The 17,961-nt window shown below is 40.5% G+C and overlaps 1 protein-coding gene across 1 annotated transcript; it reads left to right on the top strand.

The window, feature by feature from the left end:
* Positions 1-569: 569 nt before the first annotated feature.
* eloa (elongin A) lies at positions 570-17,426 on the top strand. Its single transcript, XM_085446122.1, has 12 exons — positions 570-682; positions 6,320-6,376; positions 6,559-6,671; positions 6,869-7,404; positions 9,446-9,774; positions 11,936-12,047; positions 12,554-12,706; positions 13,473-13,570; positions 14,332-14,512; positions 14,675-14,804; positions 14,991-15,133; positions 15,231-17,426. Exons 1-12 carry the CDS (start codon positions 611-613, stop codon positions 15,290-15,292), a joined length of 1,986 nt encoding a protein of 661 aa, XP_085302248.1. The 5' UTR covers positions 570-610; the 3' UTR covers positions 15,293-17,426.
* Positions 17,427-17,961: the final 535 nt, after the last annotated feature.

Here is a 17,961-nt window from a genome sequence, read left to right as displayed (position 1 = left end):
AAGACATTTGTGACTTTTTACAGAAGCTCCTGGAGACGCTACAGTATATGCAAGTGCATTCAGAAATGTTGAAGCTGGTCCCCTGGAAACAATTGTTGATAGAGGAATTCAATGAATGGGTGTTCTTGTTTTAAAGTGACCCTTCCAGTCAGTCTGTGGTTGACAGCATCTCTGCTTTGTCTGTGCTTATGAACATTTTTTTTATGTTACTTTAGTGAAGCTTAATCTGTTTGGGGGTATGGTAGCCAAACTGAATAAGATGGGGTGAGTTTACGCCATAAGCTTAGTTTTTTATGTTCATTTTTTTTTTGTGGAAAACAAACTAATACTTTTATAGTAAGTTCACTTTATTGTGCTTATTTTGCTTTCAGATTGTTTTTAAATCATTAAGGGGTAAAAAATAAATAAATAATTCTACATCTTAAATGAATGTACGTGTTGAATTACGTTTGACTTATGTTTTGTTTTTGTTTTGTTTTTTTCTTCCTGGCACTGGGCTTTTATTTTTTAAACTCCGTCGTCCCAGGTACCGGAAGTCGCCTCGTTTCTTCCCTTTCTCTGATCGGTCTGGATCAAACCGTTTCCGGGCGACAGGGTACCAGCAGTAAACATGGCGGAGGAACTGCTGGAAACAGTGGAGAGACTTCAGTCCCGGCTCCAGGAGAACCAGGAGCCCCGAAAGGTAACGGCCCAGCAGGTCGACACGGACACATTTGGTGGTCGGCACCGATCGTTCCGCGAAACGTGACCGACAGACGTGAGGAAGCCGCGGTCACGGCGACGGCTCCCAGAAAGTCGTAACGTTTTTTAAATGCTGCGTTCACGGCTCGCTCTCCGACTCTGTCTTCTCACATTTCTCGGTTCAGACTGTGATGATGAAGCATCAGCAGTTTCCTGAAGTGGCAGCTTTATTTGCAACACAATGCTAATCTAATTCATTTGCAGAGTATTAAATTAGCATTGGGATAACTGTATGATAAAGAAAGTATTTAAAAAAGACATTAGGAGAATAAGATCAACAGTTCACATTTCTAATACTTCTCATCATTTCTACATGTTGAAATCATAATATAAACCATAGTTGTACTGTAAATATCTCCACTGTCTGTTGCTGTGTACAACAGATGTTTGGGATTATGATTTGGGTGTAATTTATTATAGGGATAATGAAAGTATACACCAGGGAAATCATACCTGCCACTAATCTGACACTGATTCTGGGCATTGATGTGTTTGGTATATAAACAGTTACTCTTGCCTCCTTAAACCAATATAGCTAATAGGATTTCCATTTCTCACTCATGTGTGAGGCTGCAGCTTCAGCTGTTAACTAGGCCACTGAGGAATACTCACTCTATAGGTCCCTATAATGACAGTCCTCTGTAGATATTGGGGCAGGTGTCTGTCAGTCAGGAAATTCAACATGTTTTAACACTACAATGCTTATGACAGTTCGTCACTCATTCAAGTGAGTTCTTCAGTCACTCAGTGAAGCAGAGACTGAAAAAGTCACTTGAATGACAAAACATTTCTCCCACTGAAAACGCCACATCCAGATTAACAGAGTCAACTTTCAGGGATTTTATTACCTGGAAGATTGAGCATGCATCAGGTCATTTACTTGTTAACAGAAGCTGCATCTGTGCCAGTCGTACACATTTTCACATTTCTAAAATGCAACTTATTGAGTAATAGATTAACAAAAGCTTTTGGCATGGTGTCGTTCATATTTGTGATTTTTTTTACTGTGTCATGCAGAAAACACCAAATTCCCTAAACAGCTCTGCATTTTTAAATCTTACCTCATCACAGTAAGAACAATTCACACAGCCTGTCGTCTCCCTGGATGTTTTAAAATCTGAATCTTTTTTTTTTTTCAACCATTTATTTTCAGTTATAGCAAGTAATTGTAATATATTTATATATTGTAATATATATTGTAATATAATTAAACTTATTTAAATTAGTCATACACATTGATTATATAAACTGAAAATGTCATGACCCTCTGTAGCCCACAGAATTGTGGGATTTATTTCAGAGATAGGATACATTCAATTTAAAGTGTGAGTGATACCAATATCTGATTAGATAAAAATACAATATTCTTTTATATATCTAGATATTTCTAATCTTTAAAACACACAAAACATAAAGAAATTTCCCTGACATCAGCCACGTTTGATTATTTATTTACTTGTTTGTTGTATTTGTCTCCTGTTGCCAGCAGGGAAGCTGCAGAGCACCCTCTGGTGGACAAACTATGGAACATCACAACTAATAATATGGTTGAATGGTGTTTCTCCCATCTCTTTACTTTCTTAACTTTCATTTATTGACCATTGTAAATTCAGACACCGATTCAAACACTGCAAATAGCTGATATTGGCTAAGGGATCGGCCAGGCTCTAGTTAAAATATATTAAAAATAAAAAGCTGATCATTTAGTAAATCATAATTATGTAGCAGTGTTTAAATTGATATTTCAGGGACCTTTAGGGACTTTAATTGAAATGCAAATGATTGAATAAAATGTAAATGCATGTTATTTGGCTGTTTAGCTGAATCGTTTGGCCAGTTTGGACAAGACAATATCTGGGTATTTCTTGCTAAATGACCATTATCTGTTATTGCATCAATTCAAATTGTAGAGAGGCATTTACCGTATTTATGTGATTTATTATTGTGTCTAACGTAATCTTCTTTTTTTTTAATTTATCTTAACAACAGTATTTCAGAAGGGCGTCACCACAAACACAGTCGTTTCTTAGTATCTCAGTGTGTTCCGACAGCCTGTGAAGGCACCGTGTGGGACGTCACAGTAATTAAGGGGTTTTAACTTGTTATAACGTAGTTGTTTAACCCTACATTTTCAGCTCAATGTAACGATTGTCAGCTCGTTGTTAGTACATATGGATTTATTATCTGCCTTTTATCGGAGCAGCTGCACCAAACACGACATATTTTACCCGAAAACCAAACTCGAAGCTAGAGCATTCGTTAGCCGTTCAGCTAGCTAACGTTAGAAAGTAGTGACAGCTCAGCGGCGACAGGCCTCTGAGATTTACCCGATTCTGGTTAACTGGAGCTGGGCTCCTACTCATGTCCAAACCCGGAGTCTATTGTTAAAGAAAACTGGAGATAAAAGCGTGTAAATGGTGACACACGGCCTCTTGGCTTCGCCTTTGTTTACTGCTGGTGTGTAACAAAGCAGCGTGGATGCGTGTGATGCGTTTGCTGAGCACAAACAAGCTGCACAAGTGAAGCTTTAACTGCAAAAGAAGACGCAAAAATCAGGAGGGAAAAGGTTTTCTAACAGCTCTGCCACGTTAGGCCACCTCATCCTTTAGCAGTGATGGCGCAGAGCTGAGCGCAGATAGTGTGAGTCAGGCAGCAGCTGCAAGTTTCATATGAAGCAGGTCCACGGAGCAGATGGAGCCTCTCTACCGAGAAAATCTCAGAGAGGAAATGCATGAAAATCTGCTTTAACGCCCTGTTTACTTTTCCAGTTTTAATATATAATGAATTGTGATGTACCAGTTGTTTAAGTGACTCGGACTTTGCAGGACAAACAAAAACACAAAGCCTTGCCACTGGGTCCCAAATAATGCAAACCTAATAATGCAATCATGTAATCAAGGCGCACTGAATCTTATCCCTGCCTTTATCTCATCATGCCTGACTGTAACAGACCGATTGCCTTTAAGACCCTCTGTAGTCGCCTTCAGCTACATCTCAGACTTTTTTTTGAACCGTTTGCAGCAGTACCTTGAAATCCTCGGGCAGAGGACTTATGTCTTCTCCAGAGGCTCGGTTGAAACCTCAGAATCTGTTACTGAACATGGAAAAGGTTGAAAATGGAGAGTTAGTTTATTTCAGACATGGAAAAGTAATATTTTAAGAGGTTACCGATCCAAATACAAAGACTCAAAAGCAGTCAGCTCGTTACAGTCTGACTGGTCAGGAACCAGGCAAACTAAAGACAACAGAAGAATAAATATTGATGGGCGACAAAATGTTTTAAAAATTGATACATTAGAAAAATTGAGAATAATTATTTGAAAATAGCTTAGAGTCTCATTGCATTTCATTTTAGATTCTTTTGAACTGATTCCTGTGTTTTCCTTTACATAAAGGAAAAATCCTTTATGTAAAAAAAAAAAAAGGATTTTTCCTTTTTATTTTTCCTTCTAAACTGATCTTGGAAAAAGTGCAAATTGAGGCATGAAATGTAGGAAATTAATTGTTGAATGCTCAAAATTTCCTTGAGTTTACCCTAGCTTCCCCGGTTTATTGTTTTTTAATGTAATGTGTTTAATTTAAATGAAATGTTTTTGAGATGTTTTAGTTGGTTTTGCAGTCGTTGAATGGTTGTGTTCAGTGTTCAGACTGTTATTACAGCTGCCGTTCTATGGGATAACATCTTTGGGTTTCAGTAGGGATCCATCTGTAAATGTGTCGACCTTTATTTAAACTAGAAATAGTGCGGGACATTTTTAAGGCAAGCACAAAAGGGTAAATCATCTCGTGTTACTTGTGAAGACTCTGCAGACGTTAAAGAGAAAAGTTAAGAATAAATATTTCAAATTGGCACAGGAAATATACCCTGCTTCTTCATTTTATGTTTGACAAAATAACAGGAAACCGCACAAATGTATGAATAAAAATTCATCACCCATGATTCTTTACTCATTATCCAGATGCACTCATTCCAGTGTATGTTATATTAAGGGTGACCGCATGTCCTACTTTTTACCTGGGCCTGTACAGCATATCAGCCCTCCACCCATTTAAGGTATTCAGACAATGTCCCACATTTTAATTGGCTCTGCTGAGTCTCAAAAGGAGGTGTTGTGTGGATGCATCCCTGCTGAAACCTAAAGATGATTAGCATCTGAATCCTCTGTTTTTACTGGGAAATAAAATGAAAAGACAAAAGTGTACAAAGACAAAACCCCCACAAACTTTAGCTCTTGTATATGCTCATAAGAAATTCCTCACATGGTCAATGCCAAACCAGTGCCAAAGAATTTTAGACTGCTAGTAAATACATTATACATTAAAAAGCGACACAAGACGAGCAAATCTCTTCCAGTGTGGATGCAAATTTAGGCCTCTGAAGGTTCTTATCTGTATCATGCTACGATTACATTATGTTGCCTAGCAGTCACCTGTTAACAGGCCACAACAGTCCCAGCAAATTTACTGCTGTTGTTACAATTCCTTATAAGGATTGTTTTTATGAAACAGTTGTGTATATGTTTAAACCACAGGTGTCAGGCGGGCCACACTACAGCTCAATTTAATATCACGTGGGTCAGACCACTTATACAGCTATATAAAAATCCGCCTTTATTTTAACGTAAAGAAGTTCTAAATACATTTAATTAGCTGTCTTATGTGTATTTTAGTACAAAATAATAAAGTTTGTGGTCTTTCCATTTTTAGTCCTCACACCTCACAGTGTTCACTGTCCAAAGCCATTCACTGGGCTAGTTGGGACCAGGTTAGTTGAGGATGAGCTCTCAAAGTTTTTGAAAATTTTAAAGCAGGTTTTATGTGTGAAAACAGTAACAGTGGGCTAATTAGAAGCTTTAGTAAAGTTAACAGTTGTAGCTGATAAACAGGCGCAGCGTGAGCTGGTGGAAATCCAGCCTGGGCTGCTGCTGTGTGTCATAGAAGCACCTCAGGTTCAAATGGATCTGCTGGACTTTTCCACTGCAAAGCATGAAGCACAGCAGCAGCCAAAGTCACAGCGATAATCATCATATCTTCACGTGTTCAGTATCAGGCTGAGCTCACGACCAGCAGAGCCCAACCCTCATGTAACGAGCACTAAATGCAGCATCAGGTTATTCCTTTAACTGTACAACACCAACACGCCAACTCTTCATGTGGATTAAAACAAAGGCAGGAATAATCTCCTCTGTCACCTTTCGGGGGCTCAACAGTAATATTTACCAAAACAGCAGCTTCAGTAACTGTTTTAGGAAAATAAATTTAAACAAACTCATTCTGCTTAATTTCAGCTCTATATTTTTATTGTTGGACTCAACCAGAGTAGCTTTTACACGGTTCTTGATTCAAAATAATTTATCTTACACTCTGTCTCCCTTAAGTCCAACTTTCTTGTGATTGACTGTATCTCACAAACAAAAGGTTTGAAGAACAGGTGGTCACGTCTGCAGTATTTGAGTCTTTGGCTTCGTCTAATATGAACAACCATCACTGTAACATAAAATAAGGAAAGGCTCTGTGGTGGAATCGGGACTCTTTCTCCAAATGTTACATTTTTGTTTTTCCTTTCTTTTTATTTCAGCTGCTGAAGACTCTGAAAAGACTCGGGGAGCTTCCTATGACTGTGGACATATTGGTGGTAAGGATGTGTTGCTTCATCATCTCCAAACTGTCGATGCAAAAATCAGAGGGAAAATATTCTAGATAAATGAGTGGGACAGCAAGTTGACAGCTTCCCTCCTGAACTTGTTTCTGACCAGTTAAATCGCTTGCCTGGAGCTGCCAAAGCATGACTGTTAAATCTGGGAATTTCTCTCGTAGGAAACTGGAGTGGGAAAGGCTGTGAACTCCTTCAGGAAACACGAATTAGCTGGAGAGGTGGCAAAAAATCTCGTAGCCAAATGGAAGAAACTGGTTCCTCAGTCTGGAGACAGGTATCGGCTGCACACCTCTGCCTCGACATGCATGACTTTAGCTCTCATGTGTCTGTACGCTGTGTGCTCTCTTTCTGCAATGGTCGTATGTAACGATGACTTTTCAGGACAGAAGATCCAAACCTTCAAAATAAAACCCCAAAATTAAATGGCGTCATCTGCAAAAACTGAGTTCTGTCTCCATCTTTCTTCCTCAGACCCAACAGCCACGGCTCCAGATCTCACACACAGGCTCGAGGCCATGACGCGAGCGGCAGAGGAGACCATAAACGTCCCCGAGAGCCCTCGCCTGAGGAAGACCGCTCCTACGTAGAGGAGGAAGAGGAGGAAAGAGGTTACCACACCAACTATTCGCCCTCACCTCCTCAGCACGACCAGTACAGTCCCCCACAGCGAGGAGGGTATCACTCAGACGAATACGAAAGCCCTGAGCCCGAACCTGAACCCAGCCCGCCACCACCTCCTCCCCCTGTTTCCCGCAAAGACGTCCGCCACACCAAACCAAACAAGGAGCCGAGCAAGAACCACCACAGCGACCGAAACCGAGACGAGGAGCGGCGGCAACGCCACGCACAGACGAATAGCGATAGAGAAGGCGGAGGAAGTCAGGGGAAGAAGCGAAGCGGAGACCGAGAGAGACATCAGAGTCCGGTACAGAAGGCTGCCAAACACAGCAAGAAGTCAACCACGCATGACAGCAGGAAGGAGGAGAAGAAGAAAGGAGGAGATGAAGGTGAGTTCGATACTTGTTATTAATCTCGATCTCTCTTCCACAGCATGTCTTTTGTCCTGTCTTCCTACCGGTCGCAGCAGATGGCCGCCCCTCCCTGAGCTCGGTTCTCCTGGAGGGTTCTCTTCTGTTAAAAGGGAGTTTTTCCTTCCCCCTGTCATTAAAGTGTTTGCTCATAGGGGGTCATATGATTGTTAGCTTTTTCTCTGTATGTATTGTTGTAGGGTCCACCTTACAATATAAAGCGCCTTGAGGCGACTGTTTTTGTTATTTGGCGCTTTATTAATAAAATTCACAAGAGCTACAGCCCCTGCCTATGTAGGCAGCTGCCCCCAACCACTACAGGTAACAATAACCAGCTGCTCGAGTAACTGATAGCAGTGGTTAATCTAAAGATAACAGAAGAAAAAAACATCTGCAGAATTATGAGGACTTTAAAACAGTTTAAAATCAAAACATCTGCAGCTCGCTGAGACAACTTCCTGTTGCCTTGCTTGTGGGCGCATACAGGTGACTGCATCACTCGAGTCTCATTTGAATAACAAATTAACCTTTTAAAAGCAGTTGACCAGTCTTTTTAATCTTTAAAAGACTGCAGTCAAATATCAGGTTCACAGAAAAAAATTTTCATGTTCCACTCAAGATCCCAGTTTATCTAAAGATACCAAACATGTCAGAATTAATTTGTTACATGTAGCCTGAATAACAATTTAAACTATAACTACACCATCTTCTCCTCACTAAAAGCCCATAAATGTCTTACTGAAAGATAATCATCTTCTTGTTGTACTGTGTAATATTTTACTTTGCTATGAAGGAAATAAGCCGTGAGATTTAGGGGCACTTAAATAATCTTCTTTCTGTCATTTAACTCTTGATTTCTGGTACTTATACCACAGCCAAAACAATTACTATAGAAGGTTAAAGGCAATCATTGTGTGGTCATTTGTGCAGCTCTGTGCAACAGGAAGGTTGTGTGTGTTTTATCAGCTTGGATCAAGAAATATGGCCACAACACAGAGTGACTTCCTGTTCTGAGGAACTGAGCGATCGTAGAAACAGCACGAGAAACTCCTCTGACAGGAAGTGACAAAGTGAAATTTTCAAACTGTTTTCTTGTTTGGTTCATTAACCACAGCATGCATGTGTGAATCAGAAGAGGAGTGTGTGTTGTTTGGTGATTGAGTAATTAGTTAGTCACTAGTAATTAGGAGTTAACAATTTTTATAATGTAATAATAATTAAAACTTCACTTATGAGGAGGCTGTAACGGTCCGTTGTGCTGGAGGGAACGGAGCGTGTCGATTTACCGGTCAGTCTGCGTCCTCACCCTCACCTATAGTGATGATCGTTGATGCAATCAGCAGAAATGAGTTTCATCTAAAGGATGCCTGGGCTCTACGTTAGAGATCGGACAAGGAGACGCTGTTCCTCCACATCGACAGGAGCAAGATGAGGTGGTTTAGGCATCTGACTGGGACGCTTCCTGGACGCCTCTTAGGTGAGGTATTCAGGCGTGTCGGTGTTGGTGATGTCACTGTTGGTGCTCTTGCAAATGGCGGTGCGTACAAAAAATTATGGTTATGTCAGTTTGTCATGCACCTCTCGGTTTTTAGCTCATCTGGCCAATAAAATAGAAATGCTTATGCTGTGGCGAGGCACCCGTCTGTCTGTCCGTTCACAAGAATCACTCCTCCTCCTCAGGTTTGAATCTAGTTTACACAGAGTGGTCACCTAATGGGTCTTCACAGACATTGTGCTCAAAGGTCCAGGTCATATTTGTTGTTTTGTGAGCAGTAACATGTGAATTGTGCTGCACCGTTAGCCAGATAGGCTACTACGTCGTTCCGATTGTGGCTTGAACCTCCAGACAAGATTTCTGATTTCTTTGCTTCCTGCCTTAAATTCTACTCTTATAAAAGTGCTGATGTCCATAAATCCAAAATAAAATCCTGGATTAAAGTCTTTGTTTTATATTTGTCATTTGTTGAATATTTTAAGAGAAATTAATGCAGTATAATAAATTATGATCTTCATCTTTTAGGGCGACCACGAGTGCCGAAGGACTCTCCACCTAAGGAGGAAGAAGAGGACTTCGAGGTGCCCACCATGTCCTTCGAGTCCTTCCTCACATACGACGCCCCGACGTCTGTGAAGAAGAAAAAGAAGACACCGTCAGCTTCATCTTCATCGCACAGTCGGCCGTCTCACTCCTCCTCGTCAACGTCGTCTTCCCATCGCACACGAACACCTCCACCTGCATCCTCCTCTTCGTCCTCTTCTTCTTCCAAAGCGCGCAAGGCAAACGGCGCTCAGAGTACCAAGAGGACGCATTCGGGGACAGCGGTGACGACGCCATCGAGAAGCAAGGAGGTACCGACTGTTTTTAAACATGTTATTTATCTTTTTATTTAACCAACATAGAAAATAAGCAAAATGGGGAAATCTGTCAGGTCTGTGCGATGCCATGATCTGTTCAGCTATTGTAAAGAAACTCCTGCTTAACACTGTGAAAAGGTAAAACTAGACCTCTAACAGGTGTTAAATCGTCCTTAAGGATTCAATTCAATTCAATTTTATTTATATAGCGCCAAATCACAACAAAAGTCGCCTCAAGGCGGATGACTTGGAGAGTAGAAGAAAATGACCCAGAGCAGATTTCTGATAGCATCGATGAGCATTTTTTTAATTTCAAGCATGAGTCAGTGTTTAAACCGATGACTCAGCTTTAGTTTTCAGGGTGTAAACGTACTTTTCTAACCTTGGAGTGAGCCGTAACTCAAGCTCCCTCTGTGAGCGTCTTCTGCAGCTGTCAGAGTTTTTTCAGTGAGGAAAACTGCAGCTGACATTTGTGTAGGGTTCCTTCTCTTTATTGATAAAGACCGACAGTGCAGAGGGTTCATCCACTCATTGTGACATTAAAGGCTCTGCAGTGATTGTAGAACTTGCTGCTTGCTGCCGTCGGTTTTGCAGTTAGAACTCTGATGGTGTCATGTTGGTGAAAACATCAGATCCGTGAGATGCCTTTAGCCTTTAGTTTTGCTTTTATCTTGTGGGATTTTGTTTCCTAGCAACAGTTGATAACTCCGGTGTCAAGGCGATGCAGAGAGAAGCAGAAAGTAGAAACACCAACCACAGATTGCAGATACAACATAGGTGTGGCCTCCGGGTCTGAAACGTGAGGCCTGCACAGGAGTGCTTTAAACCTGCATTGTTCATTATAACAGCCAGCAGGGTGCGACTCCTCTGGTTGCAAGAACATGTTTAACTTTGTAAAATTCTGTGGGAAAATTACCTATAAGCCCACATGGTTTATGACTTCAGTAAACACTTTAATGATTCATTTATGGCCTAAACCGCTAGTTTAAGGTCTTATTTAATAAAAAATGTTCCTCATTTTGTAAATTATGATGCAACTGTGAGAAATACAGATGATAAAGCAGAGAAATGCAAACAAAGGTCAGTCCATGTTTATGCTATGCTGAACTAACCGTGTACTGGAAGAGCTTCATATTCAACATAAACAAATAAGAGTGTCAAAAGCATCTTGTGCAAGTGTCAAATGTTGGACAATATTAATACGATTCATTTCAAACTTATTTATATAGCATCAATTCTCAATAAGTCACCTCAGGGTGCTTTTATATTATAACGACCCTATGTTATTAGAATGAAAACTCGATAAATAAGTCAATCTTCGAAAAACAGACACTTGGTGAAAGTGGGGAGGAAGAACTCCATTTTTAATTAAAGGAAGGAACCTTCAGCAGGGACAGTGAGAGGAAGGTATCGGCTGCAACAGTTGAAAGCTGGGTCTCCAGCTGGAATAAAGCAGTTTCCAATGAAAGCGTTCAGTTTAAAAGCTTGACGTCAGAGCATCAGGTCAGCAGCACAACCAGGGGGATGCTGTTGTGTTTTACTGACATTCACAAGGTTCTGCAACATGAGTTTGTCAGACTGAAATGTTCTTGATTGTTTGAGAGAGAAGGTTTAGCAGAAATGACCTTAACTGTGGAAACTCTTGGCCACAAACACAATCTTTACCTCCTACCTCCCTATGAGTTCATCTATTTCCCCAAAATAAAAACAAAGTGGATGTTTTACAAAAGCAAAAGGATAAAGAGCAGCTCGTGAAACCATCTGAATGTGAACAAGAAGACGACCTTAAACGGGGGATTGGCCAAATCTTGAACTTGTTGAACTCTTCTCTTTCTGAGTAAATCCCTCACTTTGATGAGCTGTTTCCACATCACTGCATCCAGTTACTATGCAGGTTTAGTATCCATCTCATACCCCAGGACCAGCATTCATTTTAGAGTTGTGCTTCTTCTTCTGTCATATTTAGATTTTCTTTTATTGAGGTCTTGACTTTTGTTTTTATTTTTTGTTTAATTGATACCCTACTTTACCTTTCTGAGCTGTTGTTACCTTTATGATAGTTTCAGACAAATAATGAGTTGTTTCTGATTATTTGGCTGCTATAAGTCATTTCCCATCTTTTGGGATAAATAAAGTGTTTCTTATCTTGTTGTAGGTTTACGAAGCTGTGCCGACTGTTCCTGAAATCCAGCTGCCAGCGATTCAGCCCAATTACAGACCTCTGCCCTCCATTGACATCACACCGCTGTCCCCTCAGAGACGCAAAGGTAAGGCCCTCGCCCCCAATATCAAAACTTTTTCATTATGTTATTTCTCGTTTAACTGCTATGAGAACACCAAACTCTGGCATCAAAAAGGTGAACCCTTCCATGAGTCTTTCTGTGCCTGTATTTGTGCATAAATTAAGCGCCTTAAAATGTTTTCTTTCTTTTTTTAAGTGGTTGTTGTTATAACTTAGAAACAAATACTTTTAGTTAACTTTGTGACATAACGTCTCACTTCATGCAGAAACTTGAGTGCAGTTGTGGCTGAGGAGCAGGTGAAGAGAGGAACCGCTTCTGACTGAATGACAGATGCTTTCTAGACTTTTTTTCCTCATTCTGTATCTTTGCACTTCTGAATCAGGTCACACATGTACCTGCGAGCGATTTCTCACATTCGTGCACATTGCGATCTGATCTGGATTTTCTTGCCAGCATCAGCATATCTGCAAACATTCTTCCTCATCCTCTACATTCAGGCTCACTCTGACGTTCGCTCGCTTCACTTTCAGTTCCTGTGTGCAATGAAGAGGATGATGCAGGCTTCACGGGGAAGCGGTTTAACTCCAAGATGGTGGTCTACTCAGGATCGAAGACCGCCTACCTGCCCAAGATGATGACGCTGTACGAGCAATGCATCCGTGTCCTGCAGAACAACATCGACTGTGAGTGGATATGCAGTATTTCTCTCAGTCTCTGAGCCTCCCTGCAGGGGGCAACAAGGGCCTGATGATGCCACGGAGTTTGACCATGAATATTAAAGCTGATGAGAGGAGTTTAATTTTATCTAAAGTGTAGTATAGCATGTCGTTTTTGAAGTTTAATTTCTGTGTTTTACTTTTATTTCTCTGCCTGCTGCTTTTAAACAACTGCAGGATTTTACGTTTTAGTTTTTAGTTTCATCACAGAGGCATGTGATTGGTTTGATCTGTTTCCCTGTTTGTTAGCAGGATTACTCAGATAGTGATGGACTGATTTGCAGGATAATTTTAGCAATGTAGGTCTGGGCCCACCTTGAACAGAATAGATTTTGGAGTCGGTACAGTTTCAGATCAGGGTTAGCTTTTGTGTATTGAGAAGTTTAGTTTCTCTTTCTCTTTACGATAACTCTAATAACCTTGCCGGAGACTAAGTTCATGAATAGCGTGGGGGCAATTTCATAGCCTTGAAGGTGCTATTGTTTTGCTCTTCACTCACTGTGATGGTCTGTGTAGGTACCAGGTGATCAGAGTTCACAACAAAGGATAAAAGTACAGCAGAAAGTCTCCACAGTCTTTCAAAGTCAGTATCTACTCAAATGTGGTCCTCGCCTGAACTCCACCCAACTGCTTTTTGTGTTGTCGAATAGGAACGTGTCTACGGTCTGCAACTGTGCATGCACATGAACAAAAAGTGTAATCCCACCCTGACGATGCCTCTCTGCTCTTTCAGCGATCGCTGAGGTGGGAGGAGTGCCGTTCGATATCCTGGAGCCGGTTCTGGAGAGATGTACCCCAGAGCAGCTGTACCGCATCGAGCAGAGCAACCAGGTAACATGTCAGACTTCAGTGAAACTTTTAATCTTAAAGCTTAATCTGAGGAAGGAGCGTGGAATCGAAAAATGTAGCCACAAAAATAGCTAAAACGTCCACATTGACCTCTTTGATTTTTATCCTTCAGCCATAAAAGACTGATGGGATATTTTTGTCACCCCGTTGTACCGGTAGGTGAGCGGCGTGGACACCCAGGTTTGTGAATGCGATAACTCGAGAACGAGGCGATGTAAGAGTTTCAGATTGATATCATAGGTGTATCTACTAGGAGGCTGAGTGCTAGCATTGGTGGCCACCGGTGTTTTTATAAGAAGTGAAAAATCTAGAGAATTTTCACTTCTTATTTTATTCCACTGAAATAGAATTAATTTGCACAAACTGCAAAAGTTTTGTTTTCACAATAGAAATATAAGGTGGATAAATCTTTTAGCATCATTTGCTTTCTTTTTCCAAACTTTGTTAAAAACTATCAAGCTGTATTTTATGAAACTTAGGAGGATGAACTCTGAATGGCTGCTACACATGTAACACTTTTACAAGCAGAGCAGTTATTCATCATTAAAGTTCATATTCGTCATTAAAGTCGGTCGCCTTCCTCTTTGTCTCCATCTTTTCTGTCTGGCGCAAGTTTACAGCTTTCCAGAAAATATTATAAAATATAAAGTTTGGATGTTGAGAAAGTTGTATTAATGTCACTTTTTGTCATGAGAAATATGGGCATACGTCCCTTTTTGAAGATTCTTCTCGCCTCCTTTTAGTGGTTCACGGAGGAATCGGACGAGCTGTGGATGCGTCACTGTCGGCGCGACTTCAAGCGGGAGTCTCCGCAGGAGTACGAGTCATGGAGGGAGTTGTACCTGAGGCTGCACGACGAGCGCGAGGAGCGACTAAGGATGCTCACACAGAATATCACGTCTGCGCATGCCAACAAACCCAAAGGTGGGACGAGCTTTTGCAGTTTTGTATAAATCGACACATAAAGCACAAAGAAAAAGCATTTTGGGATTTTCTGTTTGTTTCTGTAGTTATGATTCATGATGGTTTTTTTAATATTTTTAAGGCTGTTGAGTGTTTGACCGAGAGTGTTGTTTCCTCTAACAGGACGTCAGGTTAAGATGGCGTACGTAAACTCTGCCGCCAAGCCGCCCCGTGATGTTCGCCGCCGACAGGAGAAGTTTGGAACCACCAGTGGTTCGACAGCCAGCTCCACAGCAGCTGCAGCTCCTATCAAGTGAGTACAGAATAAGATCAGGGAGAAACTGAGAGGATGTTTAGAGATTTCCTGATAAATATCACAGACTGAGTTTCAAATCACGAGGAGGAAGATCTTCTCTATCGATGCACACGGCTGCAGACAGAGCTGTGTAGGTTTTTTTTTTAATATTCACCACAGTGGCTTTCTTCCTGTGTCCTTCAGAATAAGACCGGCTACCACTGACTACTCCGGAGAATCAAGCCAGTCGTCTTCCTCCCAAAACAACCCTCCTCCCGCTGGTTCATCCCGCTTCTCTGCACCGAGCGGAGTAGGACACGCCGCCCGGGAAAAACCTCAAGTCAAAAGTAAGTCTTGCTGAAAGCACCATTGAGGATTTCTTTTTTTCTGTGTGTGTCTTTTAATCTAACAAATCACTTCTTCCTGTTTCCTTCTTCCCCACAGAAATCGCCCCCATGATGGCCAAAACTATCAAAGCATTCAAGAACAGATTCTCCCGCCGGTAGTGTGAAAGAGACTGAATGTATTTTATGTGATTTTAATTACAGTGTAGCGGAATTGGACTGGAGACCCTCCAACCCTGCGCGCACACTTTCAGCCCCGCAAACATCACATGAACTTTGCAGTATTTGTGGAAAAATGGTTAACTTCCTTTTTTTTCTTTGTTTTTTTTTTTTTGTGGGGGTGGGTTGATGTTTTTTTTTCTGTGGTGACGTCTGTTTTGCGGGTCTTAAATTAAGTATTTAAATCCTAAACGATGGTACACATGGTAGAAGGACACACACAAACACAGTCAGTCTGTTACTGAATCATGTTTTCCAGCAGACGGTTTTTAAAGAAAGAGTTTTTGGGGGAATTCTTGCTGCGAGGTTAGATTAGAGGATTTTTCTATCGCTTTCTCCGGCAGCACAAAGACTGGAAAGAGGGGAGCAGCTCGTTTTCAGCTGTAACAAAATCAGCCCCAGCAGAACCTTTAATTGTCATTAATTAACATGTACATTTGTACACAGCCAAAACGTGCACAAAAAATTTGTGACTTTTTAAAAAATTTGCCTCAAACCTGCATTCTTTCTAATGGCCAGTAGGGGGCGTCTCTGAAATTATATTGTATAGAAGTCCATGAGTAAATTCTTCTAATGTGATCCGTAAACTCAGTTAACATTTTCCTGAAGAGTTTATGGACTCAGCTGCTAATTTTAAGTCTTAATCAATGAAAAATAAAGTTAATGCTGTAAATTATTTTTGCTAAATAATTTAAATTATTTGTGGGTGGCCAAGTCACTATGTTAGCCACCCGAGTTTTAAAACTCTCAACTCAGTGCTGCACTAACCAGTGGGTGATGTCGTGATGGCCACATCCAGCTTTTATATACAGTCTGTGACTAATTGCACTAATCAATTTGTTTCAAATTTTCATTTTTTTTAACCCCTCGCCTGTAAAAGGCTGACAGTGTACTGTCATCACTTGGGTGGCAGGGAGGGCAGCGTAGGATTTTGAAATTGATAGCATCGGTGCATCTACTAAAAATCTCAGTGACCTCGACCTCAAGGTCAGGGCTAGAGGTCAAGTGTATGAATGTGATAACTCAAGAAGAAACTCACCTAGGATTTTCACATTTATAGCATAAGTGCAGTATTTTTACTGCTGTGACCAGACATTGAGCATCAAGGGCTCAACCTTAATGCAGTCAATAACTGAATCAAGTTTTCCTTTCATAAATAATAATAATAATAATAATAATAATAATAATAATAATAATAATAATAATAATAATAATAATAATAATGGGGGGGGGGGACATTTGAACAAAGTAGCATTTCTGCAAAAGCTCCCCATCTGGTCAGAAACGATAGACTTGACATGCAAAATGTTAATATTTATGCTTGATTTTCTCTTTTCATAACAATTAAAGAGATTACATTTGTTAAACAATGAACTTAAATGTTTGTTTTTCTCCCTTGTTTCCTGTCTTTGTGCCAAGCCAAGCGGTTCATATTTATCATATGAAAGATGATAGTTTTATCTGTCTTCTAATCAAACTAGTAATGAGCATATTTCCCAAAGTGCGAATCTTTTCCTTGTAAGGGACAGAAAAAGGGCTCTTATTTTAAAAACAGTCAGCTGTTGTTTCCCCTATGACCAAATGATACACTACAGTGGGAAACTTTTACACTTTTACTCTTGTTTTGTCTCTTAATCGCATGCACCGTGGACGTCCCGACACCCGAGACATCAGCTGGATGGTGGGGGACTTTAATCATGTTTTGCCTGGTGCATTTAAAAAAAAAATGTGTTTGGCTAAGATGAAAGCACAGCAGAGCGTGCGGCGTCGTAGACTTACTTTAACCCTCCTGTGGCTTCAATTCATGTTTCCCTGCTGTCGAATGTGTGCTTCCCTGTTTTTATCTGCTTCACTGTGACAAACTGATTGAGTGAGGGGAGATTTGGAAAGAGAACCATAAGTTGTCTGCAGCTGCAGTCCATGATGATGATGATGATGAAATGTATTTATTTTCAACACTGGGACCTGGCACCCCACAACATGGGCCTGAATGGAAGTAGATTACAAATTGTAATTTTATTAGATTTTAATAAATGTTATATGGTCATTTTTATTAAAATTGACTTTTTTCCCTGAAGCTGTTTGTGTGGGTCTCTTTGTCACTCAGAAATTCTGCAGTGCAGGAGGTTTATAGAAGTGATCCATCTTACCAAAACTACCTTATATTATTAACATAATAATATCTGTATATTTTTTTCTACGGTTATTATTCTTAACGGCCAGCATCACTTTTAGTAGTTCAGCAATCGCTGAGCGTTTTACAGGGTTCAACGTGATTAAATGAATGAGAGACAGAAACGTTTTTTTTAACAGCTATTAAAAAAACTGAAGCAGGAGCCTCCTTTATTTTTGTTTTTAACCTGTATAATAGTCACTTTCTTTTACACATAACTTTTCCAGATTCCTTGTAATGAACGTGTTTTTGATATGAGGACATCATTAAATCCAGGTTTTTGTACATTTTGCTTTATGCTCATGTCGCTTTTATTTTTATGTGACACTTGTAAACAGTTTGCGACACTGCCGGCGTTTGGTGGTAAGACTCGTGAGCCAATCTGATAGCACATCGCTTGTGTTTTCCTCTTCGCGTCGTAAAGTGGCTACGTTGTAGC

This window comes from Copadichromis virginalis, linkage group LG22 (genome assembly GCF_057382275.1).
Source record: "Copadichromis virginalis isolate Kocher_CV1m ecotype Utaka linkage group LG22, C_Virginalis_male_GT1.1, whole genome shotgun sequence".
In the NCBI taxonomy this organism is placed as follows: Eukaryota; Metazoa; Chordata; class Actinopteri; order Cichliformes; family Cichlidae; genus Copadichromis; species Copadichromis virginalis.
The sequence above is the reverse complement of the archived record's forward strand: the minus strand, read 5'-3'. Positions and strand labels throughout refer to the sequence as shown.